This window comes from Monodelphis domestica, chromosome 1 (genome assembly GCF_027887165.1).
Source record: "Monodelphis domestica isolate mMonDom1 chromosome 1, mMonDom1.pri, whole genome shotgun sequence".
NCBI lineage: Eukaryota > Metazoa > Chordata > Mammalia > Didelphimorphia > Didelphidae > Monodelphis > Monodelphis domestica.
The window spans coordinates 421,910,478-421,925,278 of NC_077227.1; the positions used below are offsets into that span (position 1 = coordinate 421,910,478).

The 14,801-nt window shown below is 38.0% G+C and overlaps 1 protein-coding gene across 16 annotated transcripts in view; it reads left to right on the forward strand.

Moving 5' to 3' along the window:
- Positions 1-14,801, forward strand: part of DAB2IP (DAB2 interacting protein) — a 332,379-nt gene that overhangs the window by 44,564 nt on the left and 273,014 nt on the right. The window contains exon 1 of one of the 16 annotated variants that reach the window (XM_016422241.2): positions 4,758-9,369. The exons of the other annotated variants lie outside the window; for them this stretch is intronic. Coding sequence (XP_016277727.1) covers positions 9,306-9,369 — 64 coding nt within the window. The 5' untranslated portion in view covers positions 4,758-9,305. Of the gene's footprint in view, positions 1-4,757; positions 9,370-14,801 lie in introns of those variants that run through there. 16 annotated transcript variants of the gene reach the window in all.

Here is a 14,801-nt window from a genome sequence, read left to right on the forward strand (position 1 = left end):
TACAAATAAGAACTATTATAATTATATAATATAATAATAATGTGATAATTACATAATGATTATTTTTATCATTAGTCACCCTTATAGAATGTTAGCCCTGAGAGAGCCCTTCAATTTCTTCTAACCAACCTGTTGTTTTGACAATCAGAGAAACTAAGGCCCTCAAAAGAGGAAGTGATTTGTCCAAAGTTAGAAAGAATAGAATCCCCAAAACTATTTCACAGCAACTTCCCCAAACAATAAGACTTTCATGAAAGTTAAGATACTTATCACCTTCAATCTTCACTCCTAAACTAACCCAGATTCCCCTTTCAGCTTTTCTCTCCCTATCGACAACTATTCCTTCCTCCTGAATTCTCTTTAAAAAAAAAAAAAGGAAAAAAGCTCTTAATTTCTGTCTTATAATCCATACTAAGTATCAGTTCCAAGGCAGAAGAGCAATAAGTGCTAGACAGTTGAGGTTAAATGTTTTGCCCAGGGTCACAAAGCTAGGAAGTATTAGAGGTCAAATTTGAACCCAGTACCTCCTGTCTCCTGACCTGACTATCTAGGTGCCCCTGTCCTGAGCCCTCTTGCATGGGCTTGGAGTTAGCTTTAATTCTGGGAAACAGGGTGGTGAAGTGGAAAACAGTACTAGACTGGAAGTTAAAAGACTTGGATTCAAATCCTTGTCCAGTGTCACACAAGTTAGGAGCAGAGCATGCTTCTTCATGCTTAAAATGGACATAATAATGTTGCTTATTTCACAGGACTGTTGTAGGGGGAAAGCAGTATAAACTTAAAGTGCTGTAACTTGTTATTTTTATTTGCTTAACCCATCAATTGTTGATTTTTCTCTTTTGACATTCTCTCTTAAATTTGTAACTTTTCCAAGGTTGCTATCTCCTTCTTCAATTATGTATTCATCCTATCTTGCCTCAGATCTTGTTATCAGTTTCTCTGATGCCAATCTGTTTTCCTTCCAATTTACCTATACCTCCTAGTGGATTAGTCATTCTAATATTTATCTCTCATGCTTGTTCCCTACTCTAAAAGTTTACATGGGTCCCTGTTAACCTTAAAATATTGGAAGTAAAGAGTCTGGCAATAGATAAGATAAAGAAAGAGATTATAATCATATTTTCTTTTTAAGTCCTTACTTTCTGTTTTAGAATTAATAGTGTATTGGTTCTAAGGCAGACGAGTGGTAAGGGTTAGGCAATGGAGTTTAAGTGACTTGCCTAAGGTCACACAACTAGGAAGAGTCTGATGACAAATTTTCACCCCAGACCTCCCAAGAGATGATTGCAGTATTTTTTTTAAATGCTTACCCTCCATCCTAGAATCGATACTGTGTATTGGTTCCAAGGCAGAAGAATGGTAAGGATAGGCAATGGAGGTTAAGTGACTTGCCCAGAGTCACACAGCTGGGAAGTGTCTGAGGTCAGATTTGAACCTAGGACCTCCCATCTTGGGGCCTGACTCTCAATCCACTGAGCCACCCAGCTGCCCTCCCCCATCCTTATATATTACAGAAGAAGAAACTGAGGCCCAAGAAGATTACATCTTGGGAAAAGCTACATAATTAGTAAATAATTATATAATTAAAAGTACATAATTAATAAATGGTAGAGCTGGGATTTGATTCCAGGTCATTTGATTCCAAATCATTATTTCATTATTGTCTTTGAATTCCCAGTCCCTATCACATTACTTGGCATCTCTTCAGTGCATAATTTGTTGATTGTTTTTTTTTTTCTTTCTATTACATCACAGTCTGAGGAAGCCACAGGCAGACTGCCTACATTTATTGTGTCATGTGTTTAGTTTATTTCTGATAGGAATCAATGGGGAGAATGTCAGTTCTTGCCATCTTTGTCTTCCACTGGAGTGAGCCCTTTCTTTCGGATGCATGCATTTGTTTCTGTTGCCAGATGGAGGTTAGCTTAGCCTCTGGGAGATCTCCAATCTCTTCTTCTACAGAGTGACTTAGGTTAAAATGCCCTTGCTTAGGTCCTCCTGGCTCTCCTGGGTTTTTTACTTATAGAAAAATAGAATGAAATGGGTTGGACTAGGTAGTCCCTGTAGCACCTTCCATTTCTAGATCCTCTGTTTTGGAGCAGGAGGTTTGGTCCATATCATAGTATCAGAATAATAATGATAGCAATAGCTAATATTTATTCAGTGATTTGATGTTTGCAAAGTGCTTTACATCTATTATCTCATTTGCTCCTCATAATAACTCTATGAGGTAGATACAAATATTACTTCCATTTTACATATGGGGAAAATCAGCCTGAGTAATGTTAAGTGACTTGCCCAGGATCAAACAGCTAAGGAACTATCTGAGGAAGGAAACAAACTCAGGTTTGGTGACTGCAAATTCAACACTGCTTACTATGCCACTAAATATATAATGCTAGAATGGATTAAAGTTAAAACTAAGTAATCTCTTTTTTCATGATTACATTTTATAGAGTAGAAGAAGTGGAATCTAGAGGAAGAAAGAGACTTGCCTAAGGACCTACCGATACTAAATAATAATTGGAACTTGAAACTGCCTCTTCTGACCCCAAATTTAAGTTTTTCCACTTTGCCTAACTCCTTTGCAAGAATGTATGGTTCTTTCCCCACAACATCCTTGTGAGACGGGTAGCAACAATGTTATTATGACCATTTTACAAAGACTCAGAGAGTCTAAGTATAATTATGTAGTTTGAGGGGACAACTTGTCAAATAGAATTCATGATAACTCATCCAGGTATATTCAAAAGTAAAACCTGCTCTTAGCCAAAGGGGATATAGGGGTTTAAACTTCACCACCTTTTCTATTTCTGTTCAGGGCATCCCAATCCTCTCAATCACCTGGACTCATCATCTTCATTAATTTTGATTCTCCCCTTGATTCTTACATTGTATCAGTTGCCAAGTCCTATCCTATATAGCTTACCTCTGTATCTTTTCTCTGTGGTTTCTCTTCTTCACTTGAACATAGGGTTTAGATTTAACCTAGGGTCCAGGAACTTGTTTTAACAATTAAAAAATTATATTTTAGCATAATTTTCTTTTGTAATCCTAGGTATTTCATTTTATGTACTTAAAAAACCTTTATTCTGAGAAGGAATCTATACACTTCATCAGACTGCCAAAGGGGTCCATGACCCAGAAAAGGTTAATTAACAAGTTACCTTAGGTTAGGCCTACATGCTTTGACTCTTAGCCTAGTTGAAATAGCTTCAAGATTGTAGGATTTTTAGCATGAAAGGGCCTTGAGGATAGTTTAGTCCAACCTTCATTTTATAGATAAGGAAACTGAGGCTTAGAGAGGTAAAGTGGTTTGCCTAGGAGCCCATAGATAATGCAGAGCTTGGAGTCAGACTCAGGTGCTTGAACATGAAGTCCTGGGCTTTTTCCATTATATAATTGCCTATTATGTGGAAGGGTGTGGGGTTGTGGAGGAAGGAAAAGACCTAAGAGAACAATGGTTCTCTCAGGAGGGAGCCATCTTTTCTTTGAAATCCTTTGGAGCTTTTGTTGTTTTCCCTGCTGGGAAAATGTTAGAGGAAGGTGGCCAGGCTGGTTGTCTTTGGTTTGGTGAAATAGAGAAATTTGACTGGCCAGCACCAGAATTGAATACCCCTTAACCTATTCTTTGGGTAGATGGTATAGAAGACCATATTGTGTTCTCTCACTCCCTTTCTTTCCATTTGCCATCTTCATCATCATCACCTAGCACATAGTTAGGCAAACATTGGGCATTTGTTGAATTAAATAAAGATCTGATGAACTGAGTTGGATGTATCTGAGATAGTTGATGTATATATGTGCATATATATGTATGTGTATGAGAGAGCTATTAAGAGAGATAAAGAAAGAGACAGAGACAGTCAGAGACAGACAGGCACATACATGCACACAAACAGAAATTTCAACCTTAAAGAAACCCTAGTTTATTATAATTAGATAAAATCAGAGCTGAGATCCTGGGGCTTTCCCAACACCATCTTTATTGATTTGTCATAGATAAAGCACACTAGAACTAGAAAGAAAGACCTTTGGGATATGGTAAATAGGAGGTTAGAGCTGAAAGGAGATCATAAGAGTCATTTAATCCCACCCCGTTTGATTGATGAGGAAACCAAGGCCTGGTGAAAGAGTGACTTGTTGAAGAACACATACCTGTAAGAGGCAGGTCCAAGGGGGCAGCTGGGTAGCTCAGTGGATTGAGAAACAGGCCTAGAGGCAGGAGGTCCTAGGTTCAAATCTGGCCTCAGACACTTCCCAGCTGTGTGACCCTGGGCAAGTCACTTGACCCCCATTGCCTAGCCCTTACCACTCTTCTGCCTTGGAGCCAAAACACAGTATTGATTCCAAGACAGAAGGTAAGGGTATTAAAAAAAAAAAGAGAGACAGGTCAAAGACTGGGAGTATACATCTCTTAACTCCCCATAAAGGCATTTTTTTCCTGTATTGCTGAGCTAAGTTAGATCTCACCAGCTAAGTTTTCTAATGGTGGCAAGGTGCTGGGAAGTTGAATGATTGGGGTCAAACTCAGAGAGCCAAGCTTGGGGATATTCAGTGTCAATAATCCAGTGATTAAACAGTCAGTAACAGCAACTACAGCCTTTCCCCAGCTCTGATCCCAACATAAGCCCCAGATTTAAGGAGGTTGTGTGTGTGTGTGTGTGTGTGCGCGCGCGCGCGCGCGCGCGTGTGTGCGCGTGTGTTTGGAAACTGAGAAATTTGGGAATATTGTTCTTTTATATTTACTTAATTTAGAATATTTTTCCATAATTACATGATTCCTGTTCTTTCCCTCCCCTCCTACCTCCCCTTTCCTGGAGCCAAAGAGTAATTTCACTGGGTTTTACATGCATCATTGTTCAAAACCTATTTCCATATTATTATTTGCAATAGAGTGATCATTTAAAATCATCATCCCCAATCATATATATCCTCATTGAACCATGTGATCAAGGAAATGTTTTTCTTCCATGTTTCTACTCCCACAGTTCTTTCTCTGGATGTGGGTAGAGTTCTTTCTCATAAGTCACTCAGAATTGTCTTGGATCATTGCATTGCTGCTAGTAGAGAAGTCCATTACATTTGATTGTACCACAGTGTTTCAGTCTCTGTGTACAACATTCTCCTGGTTCTGCTCCTTTCACCCTGCATCATTCCTGGAGGATAGTTCACATGGAATTCCTCCAGTTCATTACTCCTTTCAGCACAATAGTATTCTATCATCATCTGATACCACAATTTGTTTAGCCTAGGGAATGCATACCTAGGACCTCCCGTCTCTAGGCCTGGTTCTCAATCCACTGAGCTACCCAGCTGCCCCCTTGGACCTGCCTCTTACAGGTATGTGTTCTTCAACAAGTCACTCTTTCACCAGGCCTTGGTTTCCTCATCAATCAAACGGGGTGGGATTAAATGACTCTTATGATCTCCTTTCAGCTCTAACCTCCTATTTACCATATCCCAAAGGTCTTTCTTTCTAGTTCTAGTGTGCTTTATCTATGACAAATCAATAAAGATGGTGTTGGGAAAGCCCCAGGATCTCAGCTCTGATTTTATCTAATTATAATAAACTAGGGTTTCTTTAAGGTTGAAATTTCTGTTTGTGTACATGTATATGCCTGTCTGTCTCTGACTGTCTCTGTCTCTTTTTTTGTCTCTCTTAATAGCTCTCTCATACACATACATATATATGCACATATATACATCAACTATCTCAGATACATCCAACTCAGTTCATCAGATCTTTATGCATTCCCAGAACATTCCATGTTCTGCCTCTGTGTCTTTACTTTGACTCTTTTGCTTGGAATGCTCTTCCTTCTTATCTCTTCTTGGAACCCCTAATTCCAAGGCTCAAAGACCATCTCCAATGGATCTTTCCTGATCCTACTCTTCAACATTATTCATGTATTCTTACCTTCCCAATTTACTTTATTATTATTTTTTTTAAACTCTTACCTTTCTTTTTAGAGTCAATATTGTATATTTGTTCCAAGGCGTAAGAGCAGTAAGGGCTAGGCAATGGAGGTTAAGTGACTTGCTAGGAAGTGTGTGGGACAAATTTGAACCCAGGACCTCCATCTCTAGGACTGGTTCTCAATCTACCTATTATTTTCTTTTAATACTTATTTATTGATGTGTGTGTTGTTTTCCCCCAAGAACATGTAAGCTCCTTCAAGGTAAGATCAATTTCATTAATATCAGGAAATGTTATTAATTATTAATGGCAGACTATGGGCTTAGTGGGCTATAGATATTATAACTGAGCAGAACATAGACTAATAGAGCTGGGAGAGACCTTAGAGACCATCTAGGTAAACCCCTTTGTTACATAAGAAAAGGCCAACTGAACCTCAGAGAAAGGAAACTACAGATTTAGGAAATCTCATCAACTCAATTATAGGGAGAGTAGGAGGGAGAATATATGAATCTGAAAATAAAATAAAATTTAATTTAAAAAAGAATCTCAGGGTCTGCAAGTTTTCTGACTCCAATTCCAGTGCTCTTTACAGTAGGGGAGATACATTGTAAAAAGGGAGCTCTATCCATATTGCTCTGAATTCATATGCTCTAGGAAGATTTGAGGCTTGAATTCTGTGATGTCTCAGCTTTATGCTTTCAAACAAATAGTTAATCATTTTTGAAGTACCTACTATGTGCTGGGCACTGAGGATGAAAAGACAAACATCCGAATAGTTCCTTCACTCATGGTGCTTATATTCTTTCAGGGGAAACAAAATATACACATATAGAGAGACCAGAGAGTCCCCAAGATAAGAAGTAGTCACTGACATTTGGTCTAGTGGAAAGAGCCTGGATGAACATCTTTCAATCCTGTTTGTTATTTATCTCATTTATGAATTTGAGGAAGTCACTGCCCCATTCTAGGACTCAGTTTCCTCTTGGATTTAAGGAGGAGATTAGATTAAATAATGTCAAAATTCTATCCAGGTTAAAACCTGTGATTGCTACTTTTAATGTCATTTCTTCTCAAGAGCCAATGGCTGGGAAATAGACATCATTGCCTTGTTCTTTGCTGTTAGATTTCTTTCTTGACCTCTCTTGTTACTCCTGGGAGACCCTTAAGAGGGTATGGACTTGGCTTTGCATCATGGTTGCTGATGTTTGACTCCCTGCTTGACTGGTGCTTGGCTGGTGAATAGCTAGTCAAGCTTATTGGAAGGTGGTACCTTAGGGCACTGATGTTGGAGCAGGTTCCCACATTCAGGTGAGCCATTCTTGCTTGGTGAGGCTGTGTTTGGGCCTTTACTTGGGGAGCAGTTACATTTGTTTTATGGTCTGAGTAGGGCACTAGTGTGAGATTTGTAGAATTGAATTTTCATACTTCCATTTATCAGTTCAGTGTTGTCTTGTCGCCCCAGCAACTCTAATAGGTTGGCAGAAGATTTTAGTTTGCTGCTGTAAAGAAATACACTAGACAAGAAAGAGAATGGGGAATAAAAACTTCTAGTGTTCTGAGGTACTTTCCTGGACATTGAGTGGCCTATGACCTGGGGACCAGTGACAAGCTTACATTTCTATAGCATACCATGGTTTTATAGATTTCTAATGGGACCTTTTCCAGGCAAGGAGAGTGAATATTATTATCCTGATCTCTGTCCCTTATTACTTTAAGGTATTACCTTAAGGTAATTAAGTCATTTTGCCCAAAGCTTTTGCTTTTTCCAGTGTTGCCATGCTGCCTGCTTGACTTATCTACACTAGTTGAATAGCTAGTTGTTAGAATCATAGGATCTTAGATTTAGAGCTGAAAGGAAAACGATTTTAGAAGTCCTCAAGAGTGACTTCTTCATTTTACAAATGAGGAACCTGAGACCCAGAGAGGAAAGGGGCTCAATCAGGTCATAGGGGTAATGTGTGTCTATCTGAGTTGGACTCTAAACAGATCTCTGACTTTGTCTAGTGCTTGGGGTTTCCTGATTCCAAGTACTGTTATCTTCACTGTATCATTATGCCTTTCTTTTATTACCTGTGAAATGAATTGAATTGGACCACTAAGAACCATTTGAGCTCTAACATTCTATGTTCTAAGGACCTTTCCCCTTCTCAGATTCTATTGAGATCCCTATGGCCCTACAATAATAGCTAGTGTTGAAAGGTTTGCAAAGTGTTTGTCTTATGCATTCTCATTTGATCCTTATAAGCCTGATAAGGTAAATGCTGAAAGCATTATTGTTCCCCTTTTATAGATGGGAAGACTAAGGTAATATACTTAGTAAATGTTAGAGGCTGGAATTAGAACCTTTCCTTCTCTCCTCCTCTACAGGAAAATTAATGGCAAAGGGTGAAATATATGCTAGGGTAGAAGTCTTGGTGTTAATTAAGGTTCCTACCCATTAAAGACTTGGTAGTAATGGAAGGACTGTAATATTGCAGTGACTCAGAGCAGATTAAGTTGCAATCTCCACTTAAGATGGTAGAATCTGAAGGAGGGGGTAGGAAATTTTCCAACTCAATTCCTTGACCTGGTTGAAGTAGTCATCTACTCTGGTCAAGCAGCCTCAGTTCTCACCTCTCATCAGAATGATGGAGATTCCCTTGAGCAACCATGATCCTCACCCATTCCCTATCAGTTTCCTCTCTAGCATCCTCACCCTCCCAAAGCTTTGTTCCTCATCCTTACTGAAGGGCCCTTCTTTCTTTCTCCTTTTTCATGATAAATGACAGTAAACAACACTTATTAATCTTACCCATTCTTGTTGATAATATCCAATATCCCTTTCAATTCTGAGTTTGTGATTCAATTGGCACTTGCCCTAGGCCCAGTGGAGCCTTCCATGAGTAATAAAAGTGTGCATAATAATAATAATAATAACTGGCATTTACATGAAGCTTTACGTTTTGCAAAGCATTTTACAAATATTACCTCATTTGACCCTCATGACAATTCTGAGAGGCAGGTGTTATTATTATCATTTTCTCCATTTTACAGATAAGGAAATTGAGTCAGACCAACATTAAGTGACTTGCCTATGATTTATATGCTAGTCTGAGACTAGATTTGAATTCAGGTTGTTCTAACTCCAAATTTAGCACTCTATCCACTACAACAACTAGCTGCCTTTTGAAGATACCAGAGAAAAGCAGAGGTTGGGCAAAGTAATGATCCTCTGCCCACCAGGAAAGAGAAAGCAGTAGCAGATTCTGAATTGTTTACATCATAATGCTTTCAGTGATGAGACACTTTCCCCATGTTCATGCTGATCTCTTCTTTGAAGTATTAGCTTCTTTGAAGCTAATTTTACTGCTCTCTTTTTGAAAAGTTATTTTCAGAATTTTCTATGCATTTTAAAGGTTTTTCTCAATGGATCCACTCCTGTCTTTTGTTAAAGCAGAGGACTAGAGGTAAAGTGGGGGACTAAAGGTATAGAATATTGTCAAATTTTGTTGATAGGTTGGTAAGTTTTGCCAAACTGTTTTTTCTCTCTTCTTTTTTATTCTTTATTGTAAGGGATGGCTATTTGGACAGAGGAAGAGAAGAAAGCTATCTTTAGAAATAAAGATGACATAAAAACAAAAGATATCAATAAAATATTTTTAAAAGAAAAAATTAATTGCTTAAGTTGGCATGTACAATTTGAGTTATTCCTCTGAGGGGACAGGAGGCAGCTTGGTAGCTTACTGTGTTCTGGTGGCTATTATTTAAATATGGAACAATAAGGATGATTATTATACATTTTTAGTGGGGGAAGATGAAACTTTTCCTTCTCTCCTGGGGCTGCTATGGAATGCTATAAATCATACAGTGCCCACATGTTCCAGGACATAAATCTTGTCAAAGTTGTTGGTGTGTTTGGTTGTGTTCCTTCTGTGAGGACTTGCTGTTTCAATGATGTGTTGCCTGCATAGAGAGGAATGGTTGGAAAAGCTCCCTTTAAATATTTAGAACTAATTATCTATGTACATATTTGGGGAGGGTTGGCTGATGAAATATAAATCACAAACCAACAGTCAGGAATATGTTTTCAGATGGCAAGGAGCTGGTAGCTCTTCCTTGTTGCTATTAAATCCATTGGAACTGAGTTCATTGAATATATACTATCCCTTTGAAGGAATTACATCCTCCTAACTCTCATAAAGACAAGCAAGTCTTCATTGAGTTGAAATAGTCTTAGACTTGGAGTTAGAACATCTGAGGATTTTTGAACAGAGGAAGGATCTACTTAGATATTTGTATGAGGAATATTCGTCTGGCAGCATATGAAGGATAATTGGAGAAGGGAGAAAGACAGGAAACCCTACTAGGCTAGGTAGGTATTAATGAGGACCTACACCTTGGAGATGGCACTAGGATAGGAGAGGGAAGGATAGAGGTAAGAGTCAGTGGAAACAGAATAGATAATTCTCTCTTTGTTTGACTTCTAGATGTTTATCAGTCAATTAGGTATTAAGCACTGACTGTTATGATACACTGCACTATAGTCTAGAGAAATAAAGCTAAAAATGAAATCATCTCTTGATCTCAAGGAACTTATATTCTATCAAGGGAGAAAACATACCTATATATTATCTATATACAAAGACACAATAAATACCAGATAATGGGGAAGTGGGAGGCACTAATAGCTGGGAAATCAGGAAAGTTGTCATTTAGAAGTAGGCACTTGAGCTTAGTCTTGAAGAACACTAAAGATTCTAAGGTGGATGTAAGGAGGGAGTACCTTTCAGCCATGGGGAGCTGCTTTTCCAAAGGTATAGAGTTGAGAGAGAGTGTTGTATGGAGAACAGAAAGAAGGCCAGCCTAGCTAGACTGGAGAGTATGAAGGGAAATGATACATAATAAGCTTGGAAAGATAGGATGAAATCAGGTTGTTCTTATCTTTAAATACTAAATAGAGGAGATTGTATTTGACTGAAGAGGCAAAAAGGAGCCACACTGAGTTGTAGCTACTAGCCATATGATCTCTTTCCTACCTCATTCTTTTTTTTTACTCCTCTCTCTGATGGAAAGGTAGTCCTTCTTGTTAAGGCCAATCCTCCTACTTTGGTCTTTGATCCTCTTCTCCTTTGGGAGCTTGCCCCTTTGATCATTCCCTTTTTCTTTGATCTTCAAACTCTCCTCATGCATTGGCTACTTCCCAGTTCCCTACAAAAAATGTCTGGCTTCCCCATTAAAAAAAAATAACCCAACAACAACAAACCCTTCACTTAACAATACCATCCTTTCTCAAGCTGTGTTACTGTCTTTTTTTCCTTTCATAGCCAAACTTCTAGAAAGAATTCTCTGAATCCCTAGCTTTCTTCAGAACTAATCTCAGGTGCCACTTTCTTTGGGAAGCCTTTGCTTATCTCCCTAATTATTGTTGTCCTCGTCTTCCTGAAGAAATCTCCTTGGTTTATTTACTGATGTACATGTTGTATTCTCTTCTTTCTTCATATAGTAGATAATTAAGAAATGTGAAATTGCACTGGAATGATCTTGTTCCAAGTCAATTCCTTTTTTCATGTCATCTGAATGTATTTTTGTTTAACATTTATTATACATGGAATATGGTTCAAGGCAATGGGGGTGGGATACAGATATAAATACTACATGGTCCTTGACCTCATAGAATTTATAACATAGTTCTTTAGATATCTTATCTAAGGCAACTAGGTGGTAAAGAGTGCTGAGCCTAGAGTCAGGAAGATCTGAGTTCAAATCCAACCATAGATACTTAAAAGCTATATGACCCTGGGCAAATCACTTAATGCCTGTACCTCAACTGTAAAATGGGGATAGTAATAGCACCATTTTTTTTTGTTTTTGTGAAGATCAAATGAGATGATATTTATAAAGGGCTTAGTACAGTGTCTGGCCCATAGTAGGTACTTAATAAATGTTTATTTCCTTTTTTCCTTGTTTCCTTATCTAGTAAGGTTCATGCCTGTCTATTTCACTAGGATTTTAAGGAAATAGTGGACAGCTAGGTGATACAGTAGATAGTGTGTCAGGCCTGGAGTCAGGAAGACTCATCTTCCTGAGTTCAAATCTAGCCTGAGATACTTACTTGAAATAATACCCATGGCAATTCACTTAACCTTGTTCATCTCATCTATAAGATGAGTTAAAGAAGGAGATGGCAAACTACTCCAGTATCTCTCGCAAGAAAATACCAAATTGGGTCATGAAGAGTCAGACACAACTAAAAATGATTGAACAAAAAAGAAATAATGGATGAAAAGGTGATTTGGATAGGGGAAAGGTGAAGTACTACATAAGTTGTCATTTTGTGCCTAGGTGTTGGACACCATTTTGTATATAGAAACATACATAAAATGTCACCATCTTTAAAGAATTTATTGCTGAAGGAGATAACACAGCTATACAATGAGAAACAAGAGGATATAAGGGAAAGAACACTAGATTTAGAGCCAGGAGACCCAGATTTTTGTTCCATTTCTGCCACAAAGTGATGGTGGATAAGACTCTTTAACCTATTCATTTTCCTGTCTGAAAACTGATTGGAACTAAATGATCTCTAAGTTCCCTTCTATTATTTTATTAGTTGAAATTCTGCTCAGATGGTGATCCCTCAATCTCAATGGATTTTTTCTACTCTTGTCCATGTTCTCCTTTTGGTTAACCACTGGAGACTTTACTTGCTTTCTTCTGACATCATGAGGAAACTAATAGTAGAGCATAAGGACTTTTACTAGTTATCTCATGGTTTTTTCTACATAAAGATTTTAAGGGATTCATTTCCAGGGTATCTGAAGGAGAAAACAAGATTCAAAAGGAATGAATGCAAAAAATAACACAGATCTTATTGAGACTGAACAGAGGCAACAAAGAGAAAATAAAAAACTGCCAACCTATATGTCTACTTTGCCATCAATATGACCTTAGGAGTATAATCTAAATATATATCCAAGTCATCGTTGAGGAAGATATTAGGGAACAGGTTGGCTTTCTCGAGTAATATTGTATTTTAGACTTTATCATCACACTTACCAAAAAAATACAGAGACTATGCTTATAAGATTAGATAATACCTATATATAGTGTTTAGTACAGTGTCTGGCCCAGAGTGTTTAACTAGTGTTTACTCACTTCCCCATTTTTGTTTGTTGATTATAAATTTTTTTTTATTCAGTGAGTAAAATGCTTCCTTAAAAGCTCTCTTCCAGCAAGATGTCTTCTACTATATGTAAAAATTATTACAGATTCCTTGAAAAAGGTAACTTTGTTTGACCATGATTACAAATTTCAGGCAGGACATAAAATAAAAAGAGGTATGATTGCCAATATATTTGCTAGGTATCTAAATTATGAACAGGGAATAATTAGGTGTTTATGACTGTAACTGTAGGAACTCTGTTCATCTTGCACTAATCCCTTTTTCTAGTTAAGCCCCTCTTCTTAAGGACTGAGTTCCCTGACTAGGAAATATCAAGGGTTGGGCCTTGTTGCCATTTGCCTGAATCTAGACTTAAGGTAGATGGCTCCCACTTTTTTCTTGAGAAAATATGAAAGGAATAAGGCAAAGGAGATGAGACAGGATAGAAAAATAAAGATTTCCATTTTTTTTCCTAGCAGTAATGCTTCTTTTTCTTCCCACTCCATGAATCTAGGGAAATGGCATTTTCTTTTTCAGAAGATGCCTGTCATCTTCCAAAATTCTCTAAGGAGCTATTACCTAGTGGTAGGAATTATCTTGAGTCTTTATTATAGTCCTTGTCTGTCTGAGTTCTTTCTCGTAATTGATTTTAATAATTCAGAGCAGCTATTGTCTCTAGAGAGGCTACTGAATTGGAGGGGGCCTAGTTCTGCAGTGAAAATGCATTTTGGTGGTCTTTTACAACCAGCTCATTTGGTGCTGGTGGTGGTTTTCACCCATTCAATATCATAGGATCATTGATTCAGAGGTGGCAGGAATGTTTAGAAACCATCTACTCCACCCCCTACCCCCAATTTTACAACCAGAGAAATTGTAACTTCCCCATATCACACATGTAGTAAATAGCAGACCCAGGCTTTGAATCTAGGTCCTCTGGTACCAAATTCAGGGCTCTTTCCACTGTATCATGCTTTGTAGCTTTGGCTATTTTCTGCCTCTTCACATTGTATGAGTATGTTTCTAAAGGTAGGATGGTGTCTTGGAAAGCACAGTGGACTGGGTTTTAGCTCTGAATCTTCTAACTTGCTATGTTTGCTTGAACAAATGACTTCTCTCTAAGCCTCCTCTTTTAAATGCGACAGTGTCATTAGTTGGTTTCAGAGGTTCCTTCTGCTCTCTCATTCTAGGATTTTGTATCTATGAATCTGTAAGTATATTTGTAAGATCTCAGGGTCCTGGTCAAAAGGTACTAGATATCACTCCTTTACCCCATAGTCAAGAGTGTTACTGGGGCCCTCTCCTTCCTGGCAGCCTCAACAAGCCAGAACTGCTTCCCAACTGTTCCAGAAGTGCCCCTGATCTGCCAAAGACTGATGAGAATAGTGTGACTCAAGATGGAAGCTTATTTCCCAGAAAAGAGGCATGTGCCTTTTATTGTGTTCTTTTCCATATACAAAGGATGGTATAGGTATGGTGTATTTCCTTGCCTTCATACCATTTAGAGCTAGAAGAGACCTTAAACATCTTTTAATTCAATCCCTGTCTCTGAGTAGTAGGAATACTGAAGCATATTCACATATAAAGGAGTCAGAAGGGGGGGAAAAACCCATGAATAACACACAATTGTCAAGAAGGATGAAGAGGAGAAACAAGAGAAAGGCAGATGATGAATATATGAATATTGTGTATTTATAAGTTTTGTTGTTCAGTTGTTTTAATTGTGTCTGACTTTGTGGC